At 49.4% G+C, this 15,997-nt stretch overlaps 1 protein-coding gene across 12 annotated transcripts in view; it reads right to left on the bottom strand.

Annotated features, from left to right (window-relative positions):
* The window catches only part of SCMH1 (Scm polycomb group protein homolog 1), an 81,685-nt gene that overhangs the window by 54,387 nt on the left and 11,301 nt on the right, over positions 1–15,997 (bottom strand). For 5 of the 12 annotated variants that reach the window (XM_074562701.1, XM_074562711.1, XM_074562707.1 and 2 more), the window contains exons 2-4: positions 8,994–9,055; positions 4,868–4,952; positions 978–1,046 (exon numbers count right to left, since the gene is read on the bottom strand). The exons of 1 other annotated variant lie outside the window; for it this stretch is intronic. In XM_074562701.1, the coding sequence (XP_074418802.1) occupies positions 978–1,046; positions 4,868–4,892 (94 nt within the window). In that variant the 5' untranslated portion in view covers positions 4,893–4,952; positions 8,994–9,055. Of the gene's footprint in view, positions 1–977; positions 1,047–4,867; positions 4,953–8,993; positions 9,101–10,209; positions 10,274–15,997 lie in introns of those variants that run through there. 6 more of the 12 variants (XM_074562706.1, XM_074562712.1, XM_074562708.1 and 3 more) reach the window with 3 other exon arrangements.

Here is a 15,997-nt window from a genome sequence, read left to right as displayed (position 1 = left end):
GGCAAGGGCTGATGGAGGCCCACAGTCTAATGTGCCTGAGAACCACCACCCTGAGTCTCGCCTCGGGGCCCAGGATAACCAAGACCCTGCAGCACAGCAGCCACTTCAGCTCTCCCAGGGGCCCTAAGAAACACAGGTGAGCCTTTCATGAAGGCAAACAAGTGTTTCCTTTTCAAAATGGCTTAACTCAGGCAATTGTTTAGCTTCCTGTCACTCTGTACTTGGTGGGAAGCGTGGACATCATCATAGTATAGGGACATGGGGAATAGAAGGGCATAAGGACATCATTATAAGTACAATATGGGCCCTAAAATCTTTTACTAAATTCTACGAGCCTTACATAAACTTCCTAAAGCTGGAAGTCGCCTGCACATCCCCTCTGAGAGACAGCGGGAGCTGCCAGTTTTATGAAGTCAGCCTGCAGGCGCTGTGCACCGCGCAGCACACCCCATCTCCAAAGGGAGCGAGGAGCGACCCACTCCTGTGCTGCTGCTGCCAGCCCTCGCCCTGCGCTCCGCCGAGCCGGCCGGCATTGCTGCCTCTGGGGTAAGGGCCAAATTCCTGCCACTGGGGAAGAGGGAGTGGGGGTCCCACCGTGGCTCTCCTACAGCAATGAGGACTGGACTAGCCACTGCTGCGAACGTGGAAGAGGAGCTCGTGGAGGAGTAAGAGGCTCCTTATGCCCAGGACACATGTGAAAACACAGGCAGAGTCACCCCTCGGCACTCAGGGATGGGCAGTAAGAAACAGATCTGCTCAATCCTGCCTGATTCAAAAACAAGCCAGCTCAGCTGTGTGCTTACCCTGGTGTCTTCTCAGCCATTTTTGACTGTGGTCAGAATTAAACACACGAGGAACATCCAAAAGCAGTTTTTATCTGTAAACTAATTTGGCATGCTGCAGCATCCCACGCCCAAGCAACTCAAAAAACTTTCAAGGAAAAAAAAAAATGGGAAGGGAGAGGGGAGCTCTCTTACCTTGGTACTGGGAGGGAGACTCTGACGGGCGGCCGTACTTGTGCTTTTTACCATCTTTCCAGTCTATGGCTGAGACAAGAAATAAAGCATTTGTGTCAGTGAAAGAAGCCAGCTTATCTGCTCATGTCACCTGCTTTACAGGCACCTCAGAGGAGAGGAGTGACCTCCCTGTCCTCCCTGTCACGAGCCCAGGTAACATGGGTGATTTGTCTATGGGGCATGCTGCCTTCCTCCACAGGGCTCCAGCGAAGACCTGACACGGTGTATCTGTGTTTGCGTCTCAGTCTCTGCCCAGCCCTTACCAACTCATGTTCTCCCACAATGGCAAGCAATAACACAAAAAGCAGCACACTGCTAGAGCTTCGTCATTTTAACTATGGCAGGAGAAGGCAAGGCTTGAGAGGAACAAATGCGAAAGCCACTAAAAACGGCACATGTGGATCTTGTATGCCGAGAAGCAGACCCTGCATCGCTCCTTATTTTATCAACTCCGGGTTATTGCAGCCAGGCTTACTCACACAAACAGCTTTGAACCTCTGCGGTGATGGAGAGGGCTTCTCCCAAAGCCTGCACAACTGCCCTTTCCACGCACAGCACCGGGTTACCACCGCGTGTCCTGCGCAGCTTGTAGGAGAGCACTGCAAGGTAGCACCAGTGCTGAAGAACATCTCATCCGAGTTGTCTTTGCTCGTGACAGCTTTGGGCCTCGGAATTGCAGAGAAATAAAGTTCCCAAGACAGCTCTGGAAAGTGATAGAGCAAGAAGCAGGGGATGCCAACGACACCAAGCTGTGTGATGTGGTTGACACACTGGAGGGAAGGGATGCCATCCAGAAGGACCTGGAAGGTCCTTAGGAAGAAGTTCCGTTAGGAAGAAGTTCTTTACAATGAGGGTGGTGAGACACTGGCCCAGGTTGCCCAGAGAGGTGGTGGAGGCCACGTCCCTGAAGACATTCAAGGCCGGGCTGGATGAGGCTCTGAGCAACCTGATCTAGTTAAAGATGTCCCTGCTGACTGCAGGGGGTTGGACTAGATGGCCTTTAAAAGTTCCTTCCAACCCAACACATTCTATGATTCTATGATTGTATGACCAGGACAGGATTGAGAGGAAGGCCCATGCAAACCTCATAAAGTTCAGCCAGGCCAAGTGTAAGGTCCTGCACCTGGGTCATGGCAATCCCAAGCACAAATCCAGGCTAAGCAGAGAATGGACTGAGAGCAGCCCTGAGGAGAAGGACTTGGGGGTGCTGGAGGACAAGAAGCTCAACATGAGCCGGCAATGTGTGCTGGCAGTGGAGAAAGCCCCTGCAGCCTGGGCTGCATCCCCAGCAGCATGGCCAGCAGGGCAAAGGAGGTGATTCTGCCCCTCTGCTCCGCTCTGGGGAGACCCCACCTGGAGTACTGTGTCCAGCTTTTGGAGTCCTCAGCACAAGAAAGACATGGACCAGAGGAGGCCATGAGGATGATACGAGGGCTGGAGCCCCTCTGCTGTGAGGACAGGCTGAGGGAGTTGGGGGGGTTCAGCCTGGAGAAGAGAAGGCTTCGGGCAGACCTTCGAGCCCCTTCCAGTACCTGAAGGTACCTGAGAGACTGGGAAGGACTCTTTATCAGGGAGGGGAGCCATAGGATGAGGGGGAATGGTTTTAAACTGAAAGAGGGGAGGTTTAAATGGGATATGGGGAAGAAATTCTTTGCTGTGAGGGTGGTGAGCCCCTGGCCCAGGTTGCCCAGAGAAGCTGTGGCTGCCCCATCCCTGGAGGGGTTCAAGGCCAGGCTGGACGGGGCTTGGAGCAACCTGAGCTGGTGGGAGGTGTCCCTGCCCAGCGCAAGGGAGTGGAACTAGGTGATCTTCCAATGCAGACCATTCTATAATTCTATGATTCTATGTCCATCCCTGCCTCCAGCCGCCTCCAGCCCCAGGGAGGGATGCCAGAGCGGGGTGCCACAGCGGAGCCTGTCCTGAGCGAGCTCCTCCAGCTGCTGCTGCCTGACCCATGCACTCCTGGGACCGCTGCTGTGGTCCAGATCATTTGTTTTACAAAGCATTTTTAGGGCTAGTACAAACAATGAGGTAGTGCTCTATAAAATGCACCTTGCCCCCATGAAAAGCAGTTCCTTGTGAAAGGAACAAAAAAGAAAACGGGGAAAGTTTTGAAATCTCCTGACAAGCAGCTGAAAGAAGCAGGCCATGGGCTGCTGCTAGAGTGGCCTGGTGGGTCCTAAGATATCTGAAATTGCTTTTGGAGCATTATTTTTGCAATCTTCTCTCCCTGACATGTTCTCTTCAATCCAATGGACAGGAGGACTGCGTGTAGGTTCTCTCCTTTAAATGGACACGAGAGACATATGGAGCATGGCCACAGCACCACTAGACATGGGCCAGGCAAAGAGTCTCCTTGGAGGGATACAAACAAATGAAAAAGCTGGAAGGGCACCCTTCCTATAAATGCATTCCCATGAAGGACAGTATTCTGCACCTCCTTAAGAAAGCAAGAATAAAGGACACAAAGTATTTAAGTCAGAAGCAAAAAAGCCCCCCAGGATGGGTAACGCTCCTCAGTGTCGCAGGATAGCTCTCTGATCGCATCCGCACGCGCAAAGCAGCATCTCGCCACACTCTGCAGGTGAAGTTCCATTTTATAGTTAACCTTTAACATGCAAAAATCCTCATTAAGCAGGCTGCAAAAGCAGCAGAGAGGGAAAGAAACACAAGAATTTCTGCAGGCAAAGAAAGAAAAAGGAAAAGTTCAATGCATTATTAAAAAAGCAGGTAAGTAGGACAGAAACCCACGTGCGCACAATGCAGGTGTTGCTTCTGCGACCCATGGCATGGCATTCGCAGCAGAGGTCATGCAGCCACGCTGGCTGGAGATGCCCCGCTCCACGAGGCGGGAGGACAAGCTGTGTAGAGGCTAAATTCAGCCAGCCCGGTCTGTGGCCACACTGCTGACTAATCAACCTGCCTCTTTTATTACCAAGCCCTCCAGCTGCCTCGCAGCAGGCTCTCCCCATTCCCTGCTTTCCTTCATTTATTTTCACTTCATTAAAGGACAAGCAGTGTTAGGAAGAGGATAATGTTTCTGTAAGATGAACCACCAGAGAAGCAAAGGAGACGTTTAAAAAAAATAAAGGGAGGAGAGAAATTGAGCATAGAAATCTCCTGCAATAAACCTTGTGAGCTCATAGCAGATGTGAACAAAGAACTGCGGAGGATGCTCTATCCTCTACGCTTCTCCCTTCCCCCATCCTCCGAAGCGCATGGGATGAGATCACTCCAGTCGAACGCACATGCATGGCACAACACTAAAGGAAATCAATATTTTTGTTAAGCACAAGAAGTCCGAGCAGTTCAGCTGCAGGCAGCCTGCTTGACTTCCCCCTTTTTGTTGGGGCAAGCAGGACACGGGTAGCACGCGTGCGGTCGCCCCGAGCACCGCGGCTGCTGCCTGTAACGGGACGAGAGACTCAGGCAGCGAGAGGTAAGCGTCCGTAACAGATTTCGTCTCCACAAGGTAGGCTGGTCTTTGGTTTCACGCCTCATTAGAAGGGGGAGGCTTGTGCCAGCAGAGAAGCAGTTTGCCTCACGCTGGGAGCACTAGCAGATGGTGCGTGCCGCGGGCTCCGCAGAGCACCCTCGCCGCCTGACACCGTGCCCCGCAAACTGTGGGGGTGCAGCCGGCCAGGGACTCTTCCTCTGCCCGTCTTGGGGGTGGACTGACGAAGCCTTCTCTGCATGCTGCCGGAGAAACGAACGGCTCCGTTTTGAGCATGCAATCAGTGTGTCCCCCACACTCCTGCCCCATCGCCAGCCTCCCGATGTGCTGCGCTTGGCCCTTCTGTCCGCAGCAGCTCCCTACCGGGCCTTTGGCTGTGCCAAGCATCACTGCTCACCTTTTTGAGGGCCTGGTTTCCGCATTATATCACCCGCTGCTGTCCTTATCCTGGGACTGGCTTGCTTTTAGATAACTGAAGATGTCTAGGACAAAAGAAATAAACATGAGAAAATTCCCCCATTCTGGAGCACACAGTCATCTGCAACATTAACTAATCACACAGCGGGGAGAAAAGTGATGCTCCTTCACCCTGGGTTGCACAAGAACATCTCCTACTGCACACAGACAATTCATTTCAGCCCCTCTGCAACTACAAGTCTTTCTCCAATACGTGGACAACTTCAAATTTACAGCAGTGGAAGCGGCATAAATAAGCGAGAGGAGCATATGCCAGTCTCCGTGCTAACTACAGCGGGTCCTGAGTGTGTGCACGGAACAGGGGGCTGCTCTTCCTCACTAACAAAGGGAGGCAGAGCTGAAATTTATGAAAGAAAACACATGGAAACATAACATTAACTCTGGCAAAGCAGCACCACAATCCCCAGCTCGCCACTTGCAATTCAAATTACTCGCAGCAGTTCTGGGTAATAAGGATGAGAAATTGGACAATGACCCAGGAAATATTTTCGCCGTTAGTACTGCAACAAATGTCCAAGTTGCACTGCATTATTTCTTTATTTTTTTTCCTGGTTGGAGGAAAACTGGCTGGACTGGCCCCAAAACGAAAAAGCATTTGCATTCTTGTTATAAGCAAACGTTACTGAAAATCAGAGCTCTTGGGAGATGCGTGCCGGACACGGACACGGAGCCCAGCGCTCCTGCACAGCCGGTCTCGCGGGGCAGTGCCTCCTGTACGCACCCAGCCTGGCCAAGGCCTGACAGAAGATATCAAAATGAACGGCTGAGCTGCAAACAAACCCTTAGGAGAGCTAGTAAAAGCATGTTTTGACACTACACTAACTAATGAAAGATTAATTGTGTCAATATAACTCCATTTTGTTCACAGTGGGGCAGTCAGGCTGGAGGACGTAAGAGGAAGCTGTCCCAGGACGCAACGCTGAATTTCTGCTAAAAGGGGTATTTACAGATCCAACTTGGCGAGAAGTTCTGATTTTGAAAACCAGGCTTTTTCCAAACCTAAGAGAAACGAAGGGATTAATTTTCTATAAAAGCTCTACAAACTACAGCCTTTATGTGCAGTTCTTGCAACATTGCGCAATGCTCTGAGAAGGAAAATACGAAAGGAATATTAAATACTAAAGGGAAAAAAAACCCTAGTTGTTTTTTAATCCAAATCAAAAGGTACACAGTAGTCTCTTACTGCCTCTTGCATAAATAGCGTGTGTGTTTGTGCATGCTTGTGAAAGGAGTAAAGTTTCTTTTCCTTTCAATAGTGGAAAGTAATCTACATGCAAAAGCTTATTTACAACTTTTAATGCTTCTTTTCATAATTTTCTTCAGTCGTTTTTATTAAAAGCTAGCAGTCATGGTAGGAAAAGTCCCCCAGCCATAAAACCCAGGGTGAAAGGTGTTATAGAAAGGCAGCAGACAAGCATTCCCCATCCCCAGCTCTGCACCTCTGCTGTCTGCTCGGCTCCCCCGCGCACGGGGCTTTCTGAAGTACCCGAACGCTAATCATAAATCTCAGGCGTTTGGCAGGGGACGGTGCTCCTGCGCCACTCAGGCGGCTTTGGAAAAGCTGCTGCAGCCTGAGCACTTCAGAGCCCAGCCCGGCAGGGATGGGTAACCCTTCCCTACAGAAGTATTTGGAGGAAAAATTCGTGACTGTGTAGGAGATGCTCAGGTTCCATTTGTGGAAGGCTGCGGCTCGGGAGGAGAGGTGAAACTTCCGCACCCTCCGTCCTCGCACAGACGGCAACGGCAGTAACCCCAACTACTTGTAAAGCCCACAGATGACTGCTGGTGTCCCCCAGCCAACGGTGTGGTGGGCTCCCAGCAAGATCTCATGTGTGGAAGAGAATGAGACATTGTAAATGTTGCTCCTATTTAAAAAAAAAAAAAAAGAAAAAAAAAGAAAGGTGACTCTTCCCCACAGGAGAAGATTTAGGCTGCACGGGGACTCCCGCTCTGCTGAGAACCACGTGGGTGCCAGCCTGGGGACAGCACGCTCCAAAACACGCTTCCAAGAAACTGCCCAAATGAGATGGCCCCCCCCTGATTCCTGCCACCCTTCACAGTCCTCCACCGTGGCTTTGCACCATCCAGCTCCCCAGTACGTTCTCACACCGCAGTACAGCAACACGCGGCTTCATCCTGCAAGATCGTAACTCAAAAATGAAATAAAATATGCAAAATAATTAGTGTGCTTCAGGGCCACGTAGCACCCAGAAAAGAGACAGAGCCAAACTCCACGACATGTGGCTTCAGCCCGCCTGCCCTGGTGGCAGCTAGCCCTGCACAGTGCAGATGCGAGCCACCAGAGCCACCAGCCTCACTGCATCCCAGTCCCTGTCCTCACCAGTCCCTGTCCTCTCTTCTTTTGCCACGGAGACATAGCCCGTGTGCCCCAGCCCTCCTGAAACTGGTGTAAGGCAGGCTTTACTAACGCAGGGCGTGGGAATTGGGAATTCCCACTGGCTGTAATTTCATTCTGTAGTTGCCCAGAGAAGCTGTAAAATCTCCAACCTTGGAGATACCCCAAGTGCCACCAGCTGCCACCCTGAGAGCCTGATCTAACCTTGAAGCTGAGTCTGAGTTCAAAGCCAGCCCCCGTCTGCGTGCAGGGCTGGGCCAGACAACCTCCAAAAGCTCCTTCCGACCTGAAACACCCTACCATTTTATTTCACTGACAACTGATTGGAAGGCACGCGGAATCGCCCTATAGGCGTCAGCAAGCCTGAAACACCCCAGTGAAGAAGACAGACTTCGGTCTAGAGACAAGAAAGTGAACTGCAGAACAGACAAGCTAACAGGCACTGCGGGACGGGGAGAAACACAGTGCGGAGGTATGTGGTCTTTACACTGTTCAGGGACTGAAGACTAAAAAAAAATCTTAAAGTAATAAATACCAGAAGCTACAGTTTGTTACCCAAGAGGGAAAAATGGGGTATCCACACACACAGATCTTCCTGAATTGGTGCTGGTGGACGAGAGGCTCAACGTGAGCCGTCAGCGCGCACTAGCAGCCCAGAAAGCCAGTCGTATCCTGGGCTGCATAGGGAGAAGCGTGGCCAGCAGGACGAGGGAGGTGATTCTCCCCCTCTACTCCACTCTCGTGAGACCCCACCTGGAGCACTGCATCCAGTTCTGGAGCCCCTGCTACAAGAGAGATATGGACGTGCTGGAATGTGGCCAGAGAAGGGCCACGAGGATGATCCGAGGGTTGGAGCACCTCTCCTATGAGGACAGACTGAGAGAGTTGGGGTTGTTCTGTCTGGAGAAAAGAAGGCTCCGAGGAGACCTCATAGTGGCCTACCAGGATCTTAAGGGGGGCTACAGGAAAGCTGGGGAGGGACTTTTTAGGATGTTGGGTAATGGCAGGACTAGAGGGAATGGATCAAAACTAGAGATGGGTCGATTCAGACGGGACGTTAGGAAGAAGTTCTTCACCGTGAGGGTGGTGAGACACTGGCACAGGTTGCCCAGAGAGGTGGTGGAAGCCCCATCCCTGGAAGTTTTTAAGGCCAGGTTGGACGGGGCTCTGAGCAACCTGATCTAGTGGGAGGTGTCCCTGCCCATGGCAGGGGGCTTGGAACTAGATGATCTTTAAGGTCCCTTCCAACCCTGGCAATTCTATGATTCCATGATTCCGTGAATGACATTAGGCACAAACAGGTCCCTGTTGAGAACTTGTTGGCTGGGTCAATGACATGAAGGAGACAATGTTACTTTTGCATCAAACGAAGCATTTACATGGCCCAGCCCACGCTGCGGCACTCCATCTCCAGAACCCAACACTTGTACAAACCTGCGTACCAGAGTTAAGACTCTCCTCTTTTTCAAAACCTGTATTTCTCATGCTTGTGGATAGCAAGATAACCCTGCGAGCACGGGCCACAGTTTTACGTGGTGCTGGTTTCCAGAATTTATGCCCTGAAAGGACGGATCAATGTGCAAATTCACTTCAGCAGAATCTACCTTGAAATCTAAAAAGGCCAACTGATTTGCTGCCTTTTGTAGCAGATAAAGTGCCTTTCCCAGAGTTTCAAACAACTTCCACTCACCGAGATATCAAAAGTGCCAGCAGCTCCACTGAACTGTCATGGGCTCTAGTTCCCCATCATTCCTACAAGACAGCAAAGTCAGTACAAATACTGCGGCATATCAAAACCTGAAAGCATAGAGACAAAATGAAAAAGTTTGCATTTAATTGCAGAAAGGCTAGGTTACCAGCTGCATTATTCATGTTCATATTTAATTCATTTAAAACATCCACATTTAAATTTAGAGACAGCTGCAACAAACATTCCCACTTGCCGTAGCAAAGCAGCGCAGAACTTGACACAATTTAAGTTCAGCTTGCAAGGAGTACACGGGACCGCAGCTGCTAAACACCTTTGATAGGAGGGAGATCACATCAACTGAGTTGATATAAACTAGTTCAGCTTTTGTAAAATGAAACTATCATACAAAGAAGGATTTAAAAGACTAGACCTGATTAGTAATAAAAAGGAGAGAGACCACAGGAGAGGCATATAAAATAATGAATAGCACCAAGGGAGTGAACAGGAGACTCCAAATTATCCCTTCCACAGTGCAGTAGGGCAAATCTATAATGCTAAAAAAAAAAAAAAAGTATATACCAGGGAGAAGGAAATTTTTTTTATTGGAAACTAACAGACATGCAGCTTCCCCAGGAAGGATGCTATCAAGCAAACAAGTAACACTAAAAAAGGACAAAGACATTCAAAAGCAAAGCAGCGTTTATAACGGGATCAAAGTATGAAACACACAGCCCTCGGCGCTCACACCTCGAGCAAAAGCTGACCGACGGGCCGGGTGACCAGCCCAATCCTGCCCACCACACTGCGGCATTAGCCGCTGCACGTTGGCAAGGAAAAGCCGAGCACTTGCTTTCCTGCCAGGCCGCCGGCAGCGGGTCACGGCCCAAGGCAGGACACCAGCTTGAGACGTGGGTTTGTCAGCAGCTCAGTGACCCCCTGCACTGGTTTACACTGAGATTTACACCTCGGATGTATTTTCCTTTCTCTAGTTTAAAACTAAAGGCAGCACGGAGGCAGCCAGGGCTGGGAAGAGCAGCCCAGGGCACCCCCAGCTCCGACTGCTGCTCTCTCTGGCAGCCAGACCGTGCAACCCTCGGCACAGACATCCCCGGACTGTGTCTTAATCTAATTAAGTTCTCCCCCTCGCTGCTCTTACAAACAGGCTCTTCCAAAAACTTATCCTTATCATCCCTAAGAGGGAAATGATTCAATTTACCTGTGCCAGATTGGAAGGGACCTTCAGGGTTATAGGGTACCCCGCTCCGCAATATTCTTCCACTAAATGTTGCAACTACAACGTCAGTAAAACAAAAAAGTGAGAAAATGTGGGTGGAAGATACTGTGACAGCTATACAGACCTCATAAGATGCATGTAATCTCTTTATCTACAAAGCCTCCACTCCTTTGGAGTGCATAATTATGAAAAGAGTTAAAGCTGAGGCTCTTAATGTCTCTTCTAGGCACTTCTTTATGCCACTAAAGGCACCACTCGCATCTGAATTATTTCCTGGGGTTGTTTGGACTTCCTATTATCTGAGGACGATTATGGTGAACCTTGGGATGGAGGCCAAGGCAGTTCACAGCGCTACCATGTTTGATTGAAAGGGTAACTGAAGTTTTGTTGACAGCGTGCCAAGCTTCAAACCTCTTTGGACAATGCAGTTGCCAGCAGGCAAGATGTTTTCAGAAAGAGGAGGAAGAAAACTACCAACAGCGAAGCTGAAAAATGGTTTTATTAGGTCAGATACATACCCCACAGATTAGGATCAAGGGGAAAAAAAAAGAAAACTGCATATTGCCAGAGGACTGTGAGAATGACGCTTCTTGGAAATCCCATGGGACAGCGACAAGAGAATCCCGATGGTTTCTCATAATGCAAAATGCCTGCAGTCATTGATTTTTTCCCCCACAAAAGCATGGGTCTGGAGCACCACGAGCAGTCCAGCTAGTAAAACTCCCTTCAATGTAACCTCTGCTTCAACCGAGATTTTATTCATGGGTATCTTTCCATCAAACACTAGCAATGTTTCCAGTAATAAAGGCCTATCCCTTACAAATTCCCTTGGGAAATGTGAGGGCAGCTTTGCAAGTTCCTGCCCACCACGGATGATGGCGGTGCTGCCATCCCAGTTTCCCAGCAGGAGGCTCAGGCGGTGCCGGGTCCTGTTCCAGCACCGTTCTGGAAGCCCAGATGTGCACCGCGGGTTACACGGGGGTGTCCGCTTGCATCCCGCCCTGCTCAGAAAACCAGGCACAGAGACCTGATGAGCAGACGCATAAAACCACCTCGGTCTGCTCCTTTCATATCTTTTTTAGCCATTTTTAATTTCTAGGGTGGAGAGGCACTTTCAGCCTACTTGAGAAATTCGAGGACTGCCAGCATGTCATTTGAAACACTTCTTGCCTCTTCTGGTTTTCACACCGGCCTCAGCTCCGCAGATTTCTGCCTGCAGACCCCATCACTTTTGCTGGTCTAAAATGACGGTTTCTCTCCCCTCTGGCTGGTGAGCCAGGCTGGCCCCTCTTCTGGGTGGAAGCCCCTGACCAGCAGAAGAGCTCTCAGCAGCCCCTGAACACCAACCTCCTCAGAGCCAGCCCCAGCTGACAAGGAGCACTAAAACACAGTGACAAACAAATGCTTACATGGACCTGAAGAAAACTCCCAAAAGCGAGTAGCTGGAAATTTTGAAGAGGCCATCAGAATTTGTCTTGACCTATGGGTTTATTTCCTTGCACCTCCCTGTAATCGTCCTCCTGGACAAGACTGGAGTTTTATTTCTCCTTGTCTGTGCAAAGCCATGTTTTGGCAGCTCTGAACAAAGGCCGCTGAAGCTACAGCACCTCTGAAACCATCTCTCCTCGTTAGGTCTCGAGGGTCCTTACGTTCATACTAGGGAATTTTTCAAAGAAACACTGTAACAATGAATGTTGGTATTTCCATCTGGAGTACTGATCCCCTTGTGTGATCTGAAATATCTGATGGCTGCAAACCATTAGTCCTCTTTCGAGCAGAAGGATTTTGTGTCATTTCCAACATCTCTCTCTCTCTGGAATTAATTTTATCTTCCTACCATGTAAGAAGTGGACTGATAAACTCCAGACTTCATGACTGGCTCTTCAGAAACACATTCTTGTGAAAGATGTTAAGACACGGAGGTGTCTCGGAGATGTGATCATGAGCAACACACTTCCTGAGCCCCGAGCCAAATCTCATGGGGAAACATATTTTAAGAGAGATGAAAACATGCAAAAAACTTGGAGAGACCATGTCTCTACAATGAAAATATCAACTTTATGACTTCCTTTTGAACACCTTCAGGTTGGAGGGGAGAGGAGACGGGACAGCCTCCTCGCGAATGACAGCTGGATCATCTGACGCTGCTGAGTCGCGCTCAAGGGAAAGCCAATGGCTCAGGGTGAGGATGAAAACCAGGGACCACTGGAAAGAATCGCTCACCACCGTGAGGAAGGCTGCAGGAGTTACCACCTCTCACCACTGCGCAGGAAATGAAATAAAACCTTGCAGGATTCCAATAAAGGTTTCCTTCTGTCTCAAAAAAAAAATCTCAGCATGGGCTTTGTCTCAAAATAGAAACGTGGTGGTGTGTATCACTACAAGCAGACCTTGCTCTCCACGAAGATTCAAGAGGTTGCAATAAAAACTACATGTTTGGCACACTCCAGGAACAGGATACCCAGGCTGAGAGAAGCGGAGAAAGGAAAAGGAATAAAAAAAAAGCCAGGTGAGAGAGTCTGGCTTGAGTCTGCTAAGAGGAAGGCCCTTAATATGTTCAGTCTTAGTACAGGCTTTTCTACTGATGAGCTGGGAGTTAAAGCCAGCCTGCTCCACGTCTGCCATTTCTGCAGAATGGGAGTGAGCACTCTGGCCCTTCAAATCCTCTTTAGAAAGATGGGGCATGACTGCTGTAAGAAATTCACACGTTGTTCAAAAATCAGAACCGCTTTTGTTTTAAGACCGGTGTTGCTTTGCTTCTAAAAAAAAATACAACCCACAAATAGAAAGAAAACAGTGCAAAATCAAAAGCCTCCCCGCGCAGGGCAGCACAGAATCACAGAATGGTTTGGGTTGGAAGGGACCGTAAAGATCATCTGCTCCAATCCCCCTGCCATGGGTAGGGATAAACATCAAGTGGAGGACCCTGTGTTGCTCCTCCCCGAGGCAGTGCTGCCTTCAAGGCTTTGAGTGAAGTCCTGGGCTGCCTTCCATTGCCAGGGAGACAGGGAATGGCCCACCAGGCTGATGTGGCATAGACTTAAGCTAACCATACAAAACCAAACCCCTGTCATTACAGCTGGAGTTATGGAAGCTTCATTATGCTCCAGAATCATTTCAGCCGATCCCTTCATCGCTGGTTCTGCTGCTGAACTGACTTTCAGACTTTGGGTCACCATCATTTCCCCTTGGGTGAGCAATGCCCATGTACCACATCCCAGCACGAAGGAGGCCACCAAGACCATGGCTCACTGTAAATGTTCCGAAGAAGCTTTGGGAAAAGCAGCAGGTCTCTATTTCTGGGTGTTAAGCGGAGGCATTCCTGACCCGTACCACCACTGTACCTCCAGTGGAGCTCTCCCAGATGTGCTGTAACAGAAACCAACATGGACAACTGACTTTTTGAACAAGTGAGACACCTTCTACACGCAGAAAACCAAGGGACTCGTGGACTTACCAAGTGCTGTATAGGAAGAACATGCAAAAAAATTCCTTGCCAAAGCATGGAATTGAATGTGTGTGCTCTAGGCTGATGTTTCTGCCACTGAACCTTTTCGGTGTCAGTAGGACTCCCACAGTCAAAAGTTAAAGTTTCCTGCCTTTAGAAGAGGAATGGCTTGGGTTACAGCAGTGGAGGCTATCTAGAGTGGCATGCCAGGGTACTCAACACCCGACCCACAGAGGTCACCTCAAAGTAGAGGAGAAAATTTAATCACACATGTGGCACTCCGTAGTCCTGACCCCGGATTACCGACGGCCAGGAGCCAGGCCACATGCCAATTTTGCACATACCTGGGTTTCCTTTCAAAGCAATCCCAGGAGCACAGAGAGGTGCAAAGAAATGGTGCACCCCAACACGCCTCCGCGCTGGGTCAGGCACCCCCCATCACCCGGGGACAAGCAGGAGGGCAGATACTGAGAGCAGGGTGCAAGGCTGAGCACCCTCTCCTGTGAGGTTGCACCCAGCCCGCGGAGGCGCAGCGGGAAGGCCAAACTGATGCAGGCGGCAAAGAAAGGTTTGCAGCAATGTGGCTATTTTAATCCGCACTGAACCACATGCCAAATCCAAAAGCTATTAATGAAAGCAGATGGCTTACAGAAGACCTTGAAATGGGATTCTGCCCATGACGGTTACAAAGTCACCCCCTACAAAAGCACACAATAGGATGCTTCAAAGTCTTTAAATAAGAATTTAAACAGGAATACATAAAAAAAGGGCACATGGTTTCCATATCATCACCAGGCTGTAACAGAGGCACAACCTTCTCTCCCAGCTACGTGACAGGCTAGCGCAGCAGCCCTTCCACAGTAAATCACAACTGCTTTTCCAGACAGCAATTGCACACATGATGTATGTGGCCCCAGAAATGTGCCCCAACGTGTAAACTCTTCATAGGTCCCTGTTCAACACACAGTATATGTATTCTACAAGAACTGTTTAACCAACCTTATTCTCTGCTGGACTGTATCTTATCAAAAACTAAGCTCTTTATGGGATGGGAGATGTGGGAAGAAAGTATCAGGTGGATAAATATATACATGATTTGTAACACTAATTAATGAAATGAATGTATCTCAACTCCAGGAAGACAATGTATACCCATGTCCCTAGCAAAGGGACAAGTAAGGAGGTAATCCAGGGAGAAAGGTCTAACTTCCAGTTGTGTCTCTATTGGAAATGTCATGACAGACTGTGTAATGATGCTGCAAGCTGGATGTGAGAACTCCTGAAAGAAGATTTTGCATTAACTATTTCCAGTAATGTAAGTTTGATAAAAGTTTCAGCATAACATCCTCAGGAGACCACAAGCAGGAAAAGGCAGTTTGAGGGGGAATAAGAAAACCAAAGGGATGGTAATTAGGGGACACAACAGAAATGTAAATGAGGGAAGTCTTGGAAAGAGAGGGGAAGGAGATGACCCGATCCCTTGCATTACCCTGTGTCTTGCCAGCATTCCAGCGCAAGGGAGGAGGACGCTCTCCAGGGACGGGCACGTGGGGCAAGGTGTTTCCACTGAAGCGGCAGAAAGGGAGATGAGAGCTGAGGGAGCAGACAAGAGCAAACCAGCCCTGAAGGAAAGGGAAGGGACAAAATCACCACTCTCTAATAAGCTAAAATACTAGAGATATGGGGGACAATGATCGTTACGTACACCTAGAACTGTATTTTCCTGTCTTCTGCTTTCCTTCTATAATGGATCCTAACAATTAAATTGAATGCCTAGCAATAAGCCTTGGGAAAACGCACTGGAGGAAAACTTCCATCCTTAAGCCTGACGTGGCACCACAGCAATTGCTAAGCATGTTACTTAGAGTGCGTAAGGTGCTCTCTTCCCTCATCCAGCACAAAGTAACGGCCTTCTCTGGAAGGTCACTTTAATTTCCTGGCGTCCAGCACTAACACAGTCACGTCCTTACTGGCAAGCAGCACGGGGGGGCTGTGACTCAAGTCAGACTCGGGGTGAATTCTTCACAGATCCGTATACGAAACCGTGTCCCTGACTCAACATCCAGAGAGCCAAACTTCCCAGACCTGCCAAATACAACTCCCTCTGCCCTCCTGAACCTGGTTCCTCAGAGAAGACCAGGTAAGATGATCCTGTTGGTATATATATCCTTAGAGTGACAAAACTCAGGGTCTCCCCTGCCAAGCGGCACAGCCAGATTCAGAGTCAAGCTCTTCCCTCCAACACTCCCAGAAGCTGATTCGTCTTGTGCAAATGGAGGACAGACGAGAAAAAGTTCCTACTGATCTGCCCCACCTGCAAAA

This window comes from Larus michahellis, chromosome 19, assembly GCF_964199755.1.
Source record: "Larus michahellis chromosome 19, bLarMic1.1, whole genome shotgun sequence".
Taxonomy (NCBI): domain Eukaryota; kingdom Metazoa; phylum Chordata; class Aves; order Charadriiformes; family Laridae; genus Larus; species Larus michahellis.
Note: the sequence above shows the minus strand (reverse complement) of the source record. Positions and strands in the feature narration are given on the sequence as shown.